Source organism: Myotis nattereri (assembly GCF_964212035.1).
Source record: "Myotis nattereri genome assembly, chromosome: 16".
Lineage (NCBI taxonomy): Eukaryota > Metazoa > Chordata > Mammalia > Chiroptera > Vespertilionidae > Myotis > Myotis nattereri.
The window spans coordinates 17,509,662-17,524,297 of NC_138091.1; the positions used below are offsets into that span (position 1 = coordinate 17,509,662).

A 14,636-nucleotide genomic window follows, 5' to 3' on the forward strand; every position below is an offset into this window, starting at 1 on the left:
ATGACTTTAAAAAGCTCATGCCGTAAGCATAAAAAGGGGAGTGGATCAGTTGTTGAGGTCTTCATATAATCACTCAGTATTGCATTAAAATTTTTATTAATTTAAGAGCGGGAGGAAAGGAGATAGAGATAGAGAGAGAGAGAGAGAGAGAGAGAGAGAGAGAGAGAGAGAGAGAGAAAGAGAGAGAGAGAGAGAGAGACATCGATCAGTTGCCTCCTGTATGCACCCAGACCTGGGATCAAACCTCTAACCTAGGCATTCCCATGACCAGGAATCAAACCCATGATCTTCTGGTGCCTGGTTTGACATACCAACCCACTGAGCCTCAGCAGCCTGGGCTCCGTATTGCACATCTCATGTTATCTTTCATGAACACAGAAGAAAGTACCAAGTCAGAGTTAGACCTGCTTGTCTTTACCTCCCACACTGAGAAAGTAATTTATGTTAAGCATTTCTGGGCGCGCTTCCTCTGGGGAGCATGTCCACACCCACGCCTTGCTTCCCCTTCTCTCTCAGGTGTGCTTTTTCTCCTGAGTTCTAAGGGTCCCCACAAGACTTGCAACCAGGGGAGCCCTGGGCAGCAGCAGCTCATCTCAGGTTAACCCCCACACCCTGCCCAAGGCCCCTTTTCTCTGACTTCCCTGTGACTTAAAGCAGCCCTCCTACTCCCATTTCTTCCCCATAATCTTTCTAGAGGACAAAGCAGCCCGCCTAGGCTCTCCTGCCGCTTCTATTCTAAGCCCTTCCTCGTTTCACAGTCCCAGCTTTAATCAGCGTTCTCTCAACATAAAAAGTGGAAAAGCAGCAGCATCTCTGCTGTGGAGGAGAGACTGTTCCATGAGGTGGCCGCTGCAGGACCCTCGAGCTAATTCCAGCCAGAACAGGGATTGCTTCCTGCAGTACATCCCAGAGACTGGTCTACTCCTCCCTGTGCCCCTCAGGTGTGCTGCTTCCTGGAACAGGCCACTGCCCTGGCCCCCTGCCCTGGACAAGCATGATGAGGCATTTTCACTCATCCCAGATGAGTCACACTCCAGGCCCCTGTCCATCTTGCCCTGTTCTATGTAATTCTTTAGCATCTTCCAAATTCTTTAGCAAAGGCCCAGGCATAGAGGAGACCCATGTTGTCTTGCTGCCACTTAAGATGTGCCTCATATGTAAGTTCCCTTAATAAACTCTTGATGTAATACTGGAGTTTTCAGCCTCCTTCTTCATTCAGTCTCTTGGCCCCCAGGAAATTTTCTAACATCAATCTGCTTCTGTAGGATTTTCTGTGGACAATATTGGAGAACATGATCTGGACTATGCAATACTTGGCTCTACAGAGGCTATGCCTTTTCTTTTTGCATGTGTAGTTCTTTTTAAAATCCTCCTCTGAGGATATTTTTGCCATTGTCGGGGAGAAGGGAGAGGGGAGAGAGAGAGAGAGAGAGAGAGAGAGAGAGAGAGAGAGAGAGAAGAGAAGAGAAGAGAAGAGAAGAGAAGAGAAGAGAAGAGAAGAGAAGAGAAGAGAAGAGAAGAGAAGAGAAGAGAAGAGGGAAACTTCAACATGAGAGCGACACATCAGTTGGTTTCCTCTGGGGGGATCAAATGTGCAACCAAGGTATGTGCTCTTGACTGAGAATCAAACCTTCAAGGCTTCAGTCCACAGGCCAATGATCTTCCCACTTAGCCAAACCAACCAGAGTGAGGCTGTGCTGTTTTGAAAGGTGCTGAGATGGATCTTGGCAGATATCTCTCCATTAATTACTCCATTATCACTGTGTTCTCCCAATTTTCATTATTTATATATATATTTCCACTGATTTCAGAGAGGAATGGAGAGGTAGAGAGAGATAGAAACATCAAGGATGAGAGAATCGTTGATCAGCTGCTTCCTGAAGGCCTCCTACTGGGGATGGAGCTTACAACTTGCAGATGTGCCCTTGACCGGAATTGAACCCGGAGTCCTTCAGTCCGTAGACAGATGCTCTATCCACTGAGCCAAACCAGCTAGGGCTTAGTATGTATGTGTAAATCTTCCCATGAAAAAAGCCACTAGACCACTGATAATGTCAACAGGTGAAATTCTATAAAACACTCCAGGAAAAGGTAATTCCAACCTTAGGTGAAATTTTCCCCAAATAACACTGAATGAGGACCATTACCCTACTTAATCTTTGGGGAAATGACAGCCTTTTAAACAAAAAAATGACAAGGACAGGTCAAGAGATAGTTATACCCAAATCCTATTCATGAACATAGATATGAAATATGTGAACAAAATAAGCAAATTCAATTCACAATATTATCGATAACTCAGTGTATATTTTTCAAAAATTTAAAATTGGCTTAAGATTTTGAAAATTATATAGATACAAAGCAATTCCAATAAAAATCATAAGAGGTTTTATTTTGGGGACAAGAGAAACTGATCCTCATATTTTTATGGAAGGCTAGAAGCCCAAGCAAAGTCAAAGCACCTCTAAAGAACAAATTGGATGAATATGTTATAAAATGGCAGGGTACATTAAGTATAAAGCTGTAGTAGTTATGTGAATGTGGTATAATTAATTACCGGACAGCAGAGAATTAGACTCATTCATAGATACAAACTTGATTTAGTCAGCATTATAGATTATTGGGGACGATAGGCTTTTCAACGAACAGTGCTGTGATAACTGACTATCCAGAGCAGAAAGGAAAAGGAATTAACTTCAAACTCCCACTGTATTAAAAATATTAGTTACACCATAAAAACAAAATTTTAAATCACTTATGTCAATGATAATGTAATTTCATTATATAATGATTTTATGACAAATGGAGAAGGCAAACTTTCCAGGGGAAAAAAATGTTATATGAGTAGATATTTGATTTCTGAGGGAGTTGGTTTCAAGGTAAAGATCATCCTATTAGGGACCTGGAAGTAAGAACATTGCCTCATGCAGGTGAGATATTTAGGTAGGGAACTCAAGAGGAGGAAATAGACCCATAGCAACGCAGATGCATAGAAAAAATAAACATCAGGGGGAAATGTTAAGCATGGTGGAGGTCTAAAGTATTTGAAGGATGAACAATTTGGGCTCAGATAGTGATACTGCTCTCTATGAGGCTGGGCTTCAGGTATTCATAGGGAAGGTCTAGCTGCTCATTCCGGGCCACGATTTCCTTTTCCAGGTTGTCCAGATCAGCCTGAAACTGCCTTAAAACAGCCTTGGGCTCAGGGCCTGAGAAATACTCTTCTTGGTGATGCCCCAGTGGTACCTGGAGCAGAAAGAAAGGATCAATCATTTTCTAGTTCTAAGAAAAAGGAACCCAAACTCCAGTCCCTCACCCTAATGTCTCCTTGTCAGCCATCAGTCCCCGCAGAGTTTCAGAGGTCCCCTCTCACCAAGTCTTGCTGGGGCCGGGCAAGGAGCCATGTGACGGACATTTGAAGACAGCTTTGCCAGACATTAGGCAGTGAGCCCATCACTGTGTCCATTGTGACATCTTCCTTGGTGGTGGGTGGGGGCATCCGCATTGAGCCTGGGGCATTAGGGACCCAAGCAAACCAGTCAAACTGGGGGAGGAAGAATCTGGAGTCACTCAGAAACTCTGATTCAGGACCCTAGACCCCAGCTCTCTCCCTCAAGTGTCCCCTAGCCCAGAAGCTTTCTCTCACAGACCAGGCTTTCAGTTGTCCATACCTGGCCCGTGTTGACTGCTGCATGCTGGGCAGAGCATGTGAAGATGCACATGGTAAGGAAATGACAGAGCTGAGCCCGAGACTGGAAGGACACAGGGAAACCTAGAGAAAAGAACAAAGCTTAGACACTGCAGTTCCAAAGGAGATAAGGAAATAAATGCTGATATCTTGACATATCCACAAATTAGAACTTGTTAATGAGGGTGGGGGGGGGCAGGGAGGGGGTAAGAGATCAACCGAAGGACTTGTATGCATGCATATAAGCATAACCAATGGACACAAGACACTGGGGGGTAGGGGAGGCCAGGGGATTGTCAAGGGCGGGGGGGGGGGGGAGGCGGGGGGAAAAGGAGACATATGTAATACTCTTTGTAATACTTTAAGCAATAATAAAAAGAATTAATGAACTAGCATGTACCAGACACTATGTAGGCATTGGGCATCTGTATGGGCAAAAGAGAATCTGTGTAGTGAAGAATGGTAATAAACAGCATAACTAAGTAAAATTACACAGAGTTTGTGAGTTAGTGACAAGTTTATAAGTAAGGCAGGAAAAGGAGATATGAGATATAAAAGGTGGGGTAGTTAATAATTTAGTCAAGGATCCTGTCCTTGCTTTGCTGCTGACTAACTGCATGCCTTGGACTGACTGCTTGGCTTCTCTGGGCTGCTGTTTAGTTTACTTTGAGAGTAGAGATAATAGTTACCTTACAAAGAGATAGTCCATGGTGGTGGTCCATATAAACCCCTCAGCCCACTGTATGTATGTTTACAAGGTGGAGAGTGGGCAGGGCTGAGAGGCTGGTTGGTCAAATATCCAGTGTTCAAAAAGTGGTTAAAAGCAACAGGAGACAGGTAGACAACCCAAAATAAAATGGCAAAAAGGAATAACAGGCTCCACACAAAGGAGGATATCCCTGTGGCTACTAAGCCCAGGACAAGTTCCTCGGTTCTACCAGTCACAGGGAGAACACAACTTAAACTCATAATGTGAAAGCACAACATATCCACAATGTGACCAAAGTATTTTTTTCAAATATTTGAGAAGATACTGACTATATCTCATACTCTGTGGAGGAAGAGTAAATGTTTACAAGCACTTTGGAAAACTGTCAGAAACCACTAAAACTGAACATACACATATCCTATGACCATCAGTTTCACTTCTAGATACACACCCAACAGAATTGTACACACAACAATGTTCACAGCAGCAATGACCTTAATCGCCTCAAAATGGAAACAACCCACATGCCCATCAATGGCAGAAAGGAATAAATAAAACCCATCATATTCACAAAATAGAATAATATACAATGAGAACAATGAACTACATGCTCCATTCACAGAAGCATGGGTAAATTTCAAACATATTTTGAGACCTTAGTGAGTGCAGGTTTGTATTTTCATCTGTGCAAAGTTCAAACAGGTAAAAGTAACCTACACAGTATGAAGTGGTTAATTTTGGATGGGCAAGGACTAGAATAGCATACAAGGGGCTTTCTGGGCAACGGGTAATGTTTTTTGTTCTTTGTGCTAATTATACAGGTATGTCACCTTACTAAAAGTTCAAGTTGGAGGCCAATGATTTATAATGTTAATTTTTCTCCACATTTGTTTTATTTTAATAAAATTCCTACTCTTCCCAAAAGTCAAAAGGTTGTGCTAGCTGGTTTGGTTCAGTGGACAGAGCATGGGTCCATGGACCAAATAGTCCTGGGTTCAATCCGTTCAAGGGCATGTACCTCTATTGCAGGCTTGATCCCTGCCCAGGTCGGGGTACATGCAGTAGTCAACCAATTGGTGTGTCTTTCTCAAAGGGATATTTCTCTTTCTGACTCTCTCCCCCTCCCTTCCACTTTCTCTAAAAGTCCATGGAAAAATATCCTCCAGTGAGGATTAGCAACAAAAACAAAAGAATACCAAAGTTTCTCTCCCTTTCCCAGAAAGTAGTTTCAGGTGTCTGGGGTATAATGAAGAAAAAAAGAGAAGTCATTAACTCATGTTGGAGCTGGAACAGCACCAAATCCACTGTCCTATTCCATTAAATTTACAGTTGAGATGCTGCTCAGGGAGTTTAAGGATCTCCTCACCTTATTGCACTTGATGATCAAATTGGGGGAGTAAGTTTTTCGAGTGGGACATATGATCACAATCATTTTACATTGATTGCTTTACACATGTGTATACTTTTTACATTCAGTATTTCATTTGGGGCAAGAGTTATATTCACTTCAGAGAAAGGATATTAAAAGTCAAAGAGATTAAATGGCTTTCTCAACAAATAGTTCTGGGAAGAGAAAATCTTAACACACTGCCTTTAATGAGGGTGATGAGAGAATGATTGTACAAAGAGAACCATGAACGATGAGGGAGAACAATGTGAGTACAAGTGGTTAAATCCCTAAGTCAAATACGTTTTACAAGTGCTCTGATGTGTATATTTCATGGGGAGAAGCATGAAAGATAATGAGAGGGCCTTTTGGAGCATGCGGAGCCTGATGGCCAGAACTGGGACATACTACAGAGATTTTGGTCTTGAAGGGCTGTTGAGGTGCCGTTGGTGAATGGGAAAGGTACAGCCCTAGATACTTTGAGGTCAGACTCCACTCTATGGTAGGCATGTGGTTTACTGATGTTTGCATCCTCAGGGCCTGGTTATAGCTAATAGCTCTAAGCTATTGGCTACAGTTATTGCATGGAGGTGGTAGATGGGATTCAAGGTATTGGTGTGAAGTGTGAAGGGGCAAGGAGCTAAAGGATGATTCAAAACAGTCCCAGCTGCTTATGTGTACTAGAGAGAAGAATATTAATCTGGGAAGAGCTCAAGAAAGGCTATTTCTTCATTATGGGTAAAAAATGGGGTAGGGGACCTGAAGGGAGTTTACCGGTCAGGAGGGCACTTTTGCCTAAGGAACCTGAGTCCCAAGGATCATGACACTGAGTTAGGGTTTAAGTCAAAATATATACAGTATTGAGACTACATCTAGAAATGACCTGGCACTATGGCAGGTGTGTGTGATGTCTGGATCCTCTCTGTATGCTGGTCAATAGAAGGAAGGAGGAAAAGGGAGGGAAAGCTAGGATGGGCTGTCATGGTCTTTGGTGGGAATAATCTTCCCATTTCTATCTTTAAGTAAGAAAATAGACAAAGATTAGGAGAGATCTTGGCAGGGCCTGGGCAGATTTCTTACTGGCTGTGATTCTGGCCTTCTAATTCCCATTGGCATGTGAGGGTCTCTGAGGAGGACAATCCTTGGGTTTCTAGAATTGTCCTGAGAGTTAGGAGATGGGAATGGGATTCAGATGTTTCATGTGTGGAGGGATGGGCATGATGAGGGGTTGGGGTCATGTCCCCAGAAGGGCAAGGCTGAGAAGGGGCTCTGGGCAGAGTGTCTGAGGAGCTTCCTTCTCTGGGGAGGGATCTTACCTCGGTCCTGGGCCTGACACAGCCCCACCTCAGTGATCTCCCGACACCAGGCCGGCAGCTCAGGGTCCCCTCTCACGACGTCATCCCCGTGGTAGAAGAGGTGGACGATCCCTTCCACGTACCTGCCCAGAGGAGAAGGGAGCTGAGCTTCCTGAGAGTAGAAGGCAGTAGCCTCTGACCTCTACTCCTTTCTGTGGCCTCTGTCCATCTGACTCTCACTGTGTCTGGGGACAGATCTTACAAGTCTTGCCTTTGGGACATCTGCTAGTTCTTTCTACACACTAGTTTAGAAAGGAAGAATATGTGGACCATTAGTTTTAAAAATTCCATACACATGGTTGATAGTCACTCTTTGTAACAAAATCCCCAATTGCACCAGACCTCTTGGTTTTACCCACCCACACAATTCTGCCTGCTTACTCTCTTTCAGTCTCCCCATTTGCAGACCCCACCCACTTTCTCCTCATTCTTCCTCATCACTCTCAGGATTGAGTCCTCTGCTTCTCCTGTCTGGACCTTATTGTCTCATGCTCCTTTTGTCCCATGCTGACCTCAGGCAAAAGCTCTATTTTCACTGTCCCCAATGCCCCTTTTCTTGGTCACCTCCCACTCTCACCCACTGAGCAATGATCTCCCAGAGCCGTAAAGCATCATGGGCATAGAAGGCACTTGGGATTCCCAACAGGCCCCGATCAGCCAAATCGTCAGGAGGACAGAGAGAATGGTAGGTCAGCTGAGCCATGGCCCGACGGGTCAACTGCACATGGCCGCCTCCACCTGTGCTCACTACCTGTGCCAATAGATATGAGAGGTCTTATGGGGACAAACAGAGCTGGAGAACATGGCATACTATATAAAGTGGTCAGATGTGGCCTTTTCAGATTCAAAGACATTGGGATAAAGGGACAAAACTCCTGGGTTTAAGGGTCAGGACGTTTACAAAGGGGACCCTGGAATCTTGAAAGTGACAGGAGGTCATGCAGAACAGGATGATTAGGTGTTGCCACACTCCACCTCCTTACCTTATCAAACACACCTCCATCTGAGATGAGTTGGTTCCGTGCCCTGGTGTTGATGTCCATGGTGTAGCGGGTGTGTGGGAGCAGGAGCTGGATGGAGAAGGTTGGAGGGGGTGGTTTATGGAGGAAATACTTGGGTCCTTTTTATTTAAAGAGTTGCACTCAGCATGGTGACTTTCTTTCATCTTGACACTTTCCTACCTGCTAGTGCCTTTGCGGGCTGGTCTGCTTTTGCCTTTCTGTTTTCTTAGTCTCATGTTCTCCCATTGCTGTGAGTTGAGCTTTGAAGTCTGACTGACCGGGATTTTAATCTACACATCACCACTTACTTTGATACTTGACCAAGATAATAAACCCTCTAAGCGTCCATCTCTTCATCTCTTTACAGGCGATGACAATTGGGTCTCATCACAGGTGCTGTGGTATTGCTTATGTGTATAATATATGAGAGTGTTCAGTACATTGCCTAACACACAGATGTCCTTGAACAGTAGCTGTTATCATTACCTTTATTCTTTCCACCTTGAGTATAGATGTCCTTTGGACATCAGCCCTTTAGCTTTGGATTTTTAAAAATGATTTTTTAAATCATTCGTACCCTTACAGTTTAAACTTGCCTTTCTACTAATTTTCAAATCTGTTCCTTCAATCTCTAGTTGTTTTACTCTTGCATTTTTAAAATTTTGGCGTTAGGGGTGGGGTGGGTAGGGTACTTTCAGAATTAAAGGAACCATATTGATCTATGTTCTTTATCAGCCAAGGGGCTGTTGTCAAACCTCTTCCCACCACCAATTAGGCATTTTTAATTTATCTTCTTTCCCTTGGTCATTATAAAAAACCATTTGATCCTCATGTGCATTTCCTTTTGTCTCAAACAATTTTGTTTTCACCCTGAGATGGAGGATTCATGCAATATTGTTATTTTTGTGAGTTGGTGATGCTGCAGAGAGGGAAGGACCAAACTGATATCATTGATGCCAACATACCAAGGCAACTCACACTGTTCTGAAACTTTAGGAAGATGCTATTCTAAATGGGATTGTTAATTTCCTTTTTATATTATTCATTACTAATGTACAGAAATACAACTGAATTTTGTGTGTTGATTTTGTATCCTGCCATTTTGCAGCCTGATCTGAAAAGTAAGGGGAGTGAATACACCTCCATCTTTTATTGCTGGAAATACACTCTACTTGGATTTGAGCCCAAATGGTGTGACTCTACGGCCCATGCTTTTCACTATGGCAGTGGTCAGCAAACTCATTAGTCAACAGAGCCAAATATCAACAATACAATGATTGAAATTTCTTTTGAGAGCCAAATTTTTTAAACTTAAACTATATAGGTAGGTACACTGTTATTAACTTAATTAGGGTGCTCCTAAGGCTTAGGAAAAGCCACACTCAAGGGGCCAAAGAGCCACATGTGGCTCGCGAGCCGCAGTTTGCCGACCATGGTTCTACGTGAACTGTACTTCTTTTCCTTTCTTATTGTCCTAATTGGATTCTCCCCAAAAATATGAAATAATAAAGGTGAGAATAGTGTTTTCTGTCCTTGTACTGATTTTAAGTGAAATGATTTTGGTTAATATAATATTTTCAATTCATTTCTTACGTATCTTGTCATATTAAGGAAGTTTTCCTATATTTCTATTTTCTTAGATGCTTTATATGGTATGTTTTGCATAGTTATGACAAAATAAATTTTAGCATCTAGTTATAGAATTGTATTTTTATTTTTTCTGATTAAGGCAATAAATCATTTTGGCAGAGGGCTTGATATTGCCCCTCTGCCGGCCCCCATGGCTCCATTGTGCTTGTAGTAAGTTTGCTCTTCTGCCCAGTTTCTTTGGGCAGCAGTTGATTTAGAGAAGTGCAAGGCTCTGGAGTAAGACTGTCTCTTTGCCTGGGTCTCAGGCTTCAAGTGAGTGCCTGAGAAATGAGACTTCATCTTTCTTCCTCACATCCTAAAACCTCATCATTTTAATCTACCTTTGGAGCATTGAGATTAATATTTCCACACTCTGCCCTGACCGGTTTGGCTCAGCGGATAGAGCGTTGGCCTGCGGGCTGAAGGGTCCCAGGTTCGATTCCGGTCAAGGGCATGTACCTTGGTTGCGGGCACATCCCCAGTAGGGAGTGTGCGGGAGGCAGATGATCGATGTTTCTTTCTCATCGATGTTTCTAGCTTTCTATCCCTCTCCCTTCCTCTCTGTAAAAAAATCAATAAAATATATATTTAAAAAATAAAAAAATATTTCCACACTCTGTATCCCTGTTTATGTCACTTGTTACAAGGAGTCCAATTTTCTGAACTCTAATCTCTAGGAGTTCCTGTCCATCCCTTTCCATGATTCCCATCAATTCTCTTTCTCCAGTCTTGACATTTTTAACATTGTATCCCCTGGCAGATTAATTGTTGTTATAGGCTAAATGTTAATGTTCACCTTTTCCCTCTCAATTCATATGTTGAAAACTTAATGTCCAATGTGATGAAATTATGAGTCAGGGCCTTTGGGAGAGTCTTAGGTTCTGAGGGTAGAGTCTTCGTGAATGGTACTAGTGCCTCTATAATAAGGCCTTAGAGAGCTTCCTTGTCCCTTTGCCATGTGAAGATACAACTTTTTTTGAGTCTGTAAGCTGGAAGAGCGCCCTGACCTGAGTATGCCAGCACCTGGATCTTAGACTTCCAGCCTCCTGAATTGTGAGAAATAAATTTGGTGGTTTATAAGCCCTACATGCTGTGATATTTTGTTATAGTAACCCCAATGGACTGAGACAGGAAGTTTTTCTATATTTCTATTTTACTTAGATGCTTTATATGGGATGAATGCATAATTTTAACAAATGAATTTTTAAAAATATTTTTATTGATTTCAGAGAGGAAGGGAGAGGGAGAGAGAGATATATAGAAACATCAATGATGAGAGAGAATCATTGATCAGTTGCCTTCTGCACGCCCCCTCTGGGGATCGAGCCCATAACCCAGGCATGTGCCCTTGACCGGAATTGAACCTGGGACCCTTCAGTCCGCAGGCCAACACTCTATCCACTGAGCCAAACCGGCTAGGGCAACAAATGAATTTTTAACATCTAGTTATAGAATTGTATGCTTTGTTTTTATAACAAAATACTACAGTCCTTGTTCATCACTGACACTTCTTGATCATTTCCTCTTTCTCCTTCTTAAACATAACCAGTTCTCAATCTTTTCATCAATTTCTACCAACTACTATTTTACCATGTGGTAATTATCTACTTATTCTTAAGTCAATTCCCTTCACTCCTTGAAGATCTTATTTCTAGATCATGAACTGTATTCCTAATACTATTATCATCATTCCTGATGAGTAAAAAGAGTGTTGATATATTCTGCCCTCTCTCTCTTTTCTATAGATGAAATATCCCTATCATAAAATAGGCCAACCTTCCATTTATAAATTAGGTCCCCTTATCTCTCAAAGACATCTTGCTAACTCTTCCTATGCATTACCAATCTTTCTGTTTCTCTTGGATCTTTTTCATCAGCACTAAAGCACACTGTTAATTTTCCTAATCTTAAATGTCCCTCTACTCCAGTTCTCCTTCCAGTTACCACAGTCTTTCTCTAACAATGAAGTCACACTTTTAAAAGATTAAGCATCTAACTTATAAAATTAGAAAAATAACAGAAGAAAAATCTGAACAAGTATAGGGGGAAGAAATTGTGACTATAAAACCATAAAATAACACATTCGAAAACAGACACAGTTGAGAGAAACAAAAAAAGCCAAATATTGGTTCTTTCAGAATATCAGTATAATTGATGGCAAGATTGATCAAGAAAAAAGGAAGTTAAAAACAGCAATAGTCGCAATGAAAAGGAACCATAGTGACAGTTGCTGCAGATAATTAATAAAAGAATATTGAAAAAATGAAATGACAATAAATTTAATCAAATGTAAAAAAAACCAGGGAAAAGGTAGAGCTAAATATAACTGAAGAGGAAATAGAAAACTTGAATAACCCTGTAACTATTAAAAAATGTTAATATGTATTTTTAAATCTTCACATGAAAAAAGCCACCAGACCTAGATAATAGCAACAGGTGAAATTCTATAAAACATTCTAGGAAAAGGTAATTCAAATCTTATTATAAAACTAGTGTCCTGGTGCACAAATTTGTGCACAGGTGGGGTTTGGCCGCCCACCCCAATGGGGGCCAATCGGGGCTGGGCCAGTGGGGTGGTGGGGATGCTGGAGGTTGGCCACCAGCCCTGCCCCCGATCGGGGTGGGGTGGCCAATTGGGGGCTGGGCTGGCCAGGGGAGGGGCCACGGTAGGGTGGGGGTGTTGATTGGGGCCCTGATTGGGCCTTTTGGCCACTGCAGTGCGCATCATAGCAACTGGTCGTTCCAGTTGTTCTGTTGTTCCAGTAACTTGGATTTTATATATATAGATTTCCCTAAATGACACCAAATGAGGAATTCTATCCTACTTACTCTTTGGGGAAATGACAGCCTTCTTAACAAAAAAATGACAAGGATAGCTCAAGAGAAAACTATAGCCCAGTCTTATTTATGAACTATGTAATGTGAAGTATATAAACAAAATAAGCAAATTCAATTCACAATGCTTATAGATAACTCAGTGTATATTTTTCAAAAATGAAAAATTGGCTTAAGATTTTAAAAATTATGTAGATGCAAAGCAATTCTGATAAAAATCATAAGAGGTTTTATTTTTGGAACTAGAAAAGCTGGTCTTAATATTTTTATGAAAGGCTAGAAGCCCAAGGAAAGCCAAAGACCTCTAAAGAACAAATTAGATGAAAAGATCATCAAATGGTAGGCTACATTAAGTATAAAGCTGTAGTACTTATGTGAATGTGGTATAATTACTGGACAGCTGAGAACTAGACTCATTCATAGATGCAAACTTGATTTATGTCAGCATTATAGAATCATGGGGAGAATGGGCTTTTCAGTGAAAAGTGCTGTGATAACTGATTATCCAGAGCAGAAAAAAAGAAATGGAATTGACTTTTATCCAACTATATTTAAATATTAGTTCTATCTATAAAACAAATTTTTAAATCACTTATGTCAGTGATAATGTAATGTCGATACTTAAGGACTTTATGACAAATGGAGACGACAAAATTTTCAGGGGAAAGAAAATGTTATGTGAGATAGTTGATTTCTGAGGGAGTCAGTTTCAAGGTAAAGATTATTAGGGAAACTAGAAGTTAGGACAATGCCTCATACTAGTGAGACATTAAGGTAGGGAAATCAAAAGGAGAAAATAGAGCCATAGCAATTCAGACCCATGAAAACAATAAAAATCAGGGGAAAATGTTAAGCATGGTGGGGGCCTTAAGTATTTGAATGATGAACAATTTGCGCTCAGATAGCAACACTGCTCTCTATGAGGCTGGGCTTCAGGTATTCATAGGGAAGGTCTAGCTGCTCATTCCGGGCCACGATTTCCCTTTCCAGGTTGTCCAGATCAGCCTGAAACTGCCTTAAAACAGCCTTGGGCTCAGGGCCTGAGAAATACTCTTCTTGGTGATGCCCCAGTGGTACCTGGAGCAGAAAGAAAGGATGAATTATCTTCTTGTACCAAGAAAAGGGACCCAAACTCCAGTCCCTCACCCTAAAGTCTCCTTGTCAGCCATCAGTCCCCTCAGAGCTCCAGAGGTCCCCTCTCACCATGTCTGCTGGTGGCCGGCTTAGGAGCCATGGGAGAAACATCTGAAGACTGGTCTGCCAGACACTAGGCAGTGAGCCCATCACTGTGTCCATTGTGACATCTTCCTTGGTGGTGGGTGGGGGCATCCGCATTGAGCACGGGGCATTAGGGACCCAGGCAAACCAGTCGAACTGGGGGAGGAAGAATCTGGAGTCACTCAGAAACTCTGATTCAGGACTTTAGACCCCAGCTCTCTCCTTCAAGTGTCCCCTAGACCAGAAGCTTTCTCTCAGAGACCCAGATTTTCAGTTGTGCATACCTGGCCCGTGTTGACTGCTGCATGCTGGGCAGAGCATGTGAAGATGCACATGGTAAGGAAATGACAGAGCTGAGCCAGAGACTGGAAGGAGACAGGGAAACCTAGAGAAAAGAAAAAGCTTAGAAAGTGCAGTTCCAAAGGAGATAAGGAAGTAAATGCTGTTATCTTGGCATGTCCATATATTAGACTAGTTAGTGTTCATTTATTCAAAAAGTCATGAACTGCTATGTACCAGACACTATACAGGCACTGGGAATATGCTGGTGGGCAAAACAGACTGTGGTAGTGAAGAATGATAATAAACAGAATAACTAAGAAAAATTTACACACAGTTTGTTAGGTAGTGACAAGTATACAAGTAAGGCAGGAAAGGGAGATATGAGATGTAAAGGGGGGTAGTTAATAATTTAGTCAAGAGACCAGTCCTTGCTTTGCTGCTGACTAACTGCTTAGCTTCTCTGAGCTGCCATTTAGTTTACTCTGAGAATAGAGATAATAATTGTTACCTTATAAAGGGATGGTCCATGGAG

At 42.0% G+C, this 14,636-nt stretch overlaps 1 protein-coding gene across 2 annotated transcripts in view; it reads right to left on the bottom strand.

Annotated features, from left to right (window-relative positions):
- Positions 1–3,066: 3,066 nt before the first annotated feature.
- Positions 3,067–14,636, bottom strand: part of LOC308532931 (polyunsaturated fatty acid lipoxygenase ALOX12-like) — a gene marked incomplete at both ends in the record, with an annotated part of 28,983 nt that continues 17,413 nt past the window's right edge. The window contains 5 exons of one of the 2 annotated variants that reach the window (XM_081110616.1): positions 3,067–3,246; positions 3,374–3,544; positions 3,672–3,772; positions 7,101–7,222; positions 7,721–7,890. In XM_081110616.1, coding sequence (XP_080966742.1) covers positions 3,067–3,246; positions 3,374–3,544; positions 3,672–3,772; positions 7,101–7,222; positions 7,721–7,890 — 744 coding nt within the window. Of the gene's footprint in view, positions 3,247–3,373; positions 3,545–3,671; positions 3,773–7,100; positions 7,223–7,720; positions 7,891–13,501; positions 13,682–13,807; positions 13,979–14,106; positions 14,208–14,636 lie in introns of those variants that run through there. The other variant, XM_081110617.1, reaches the window with a different exon arrangement.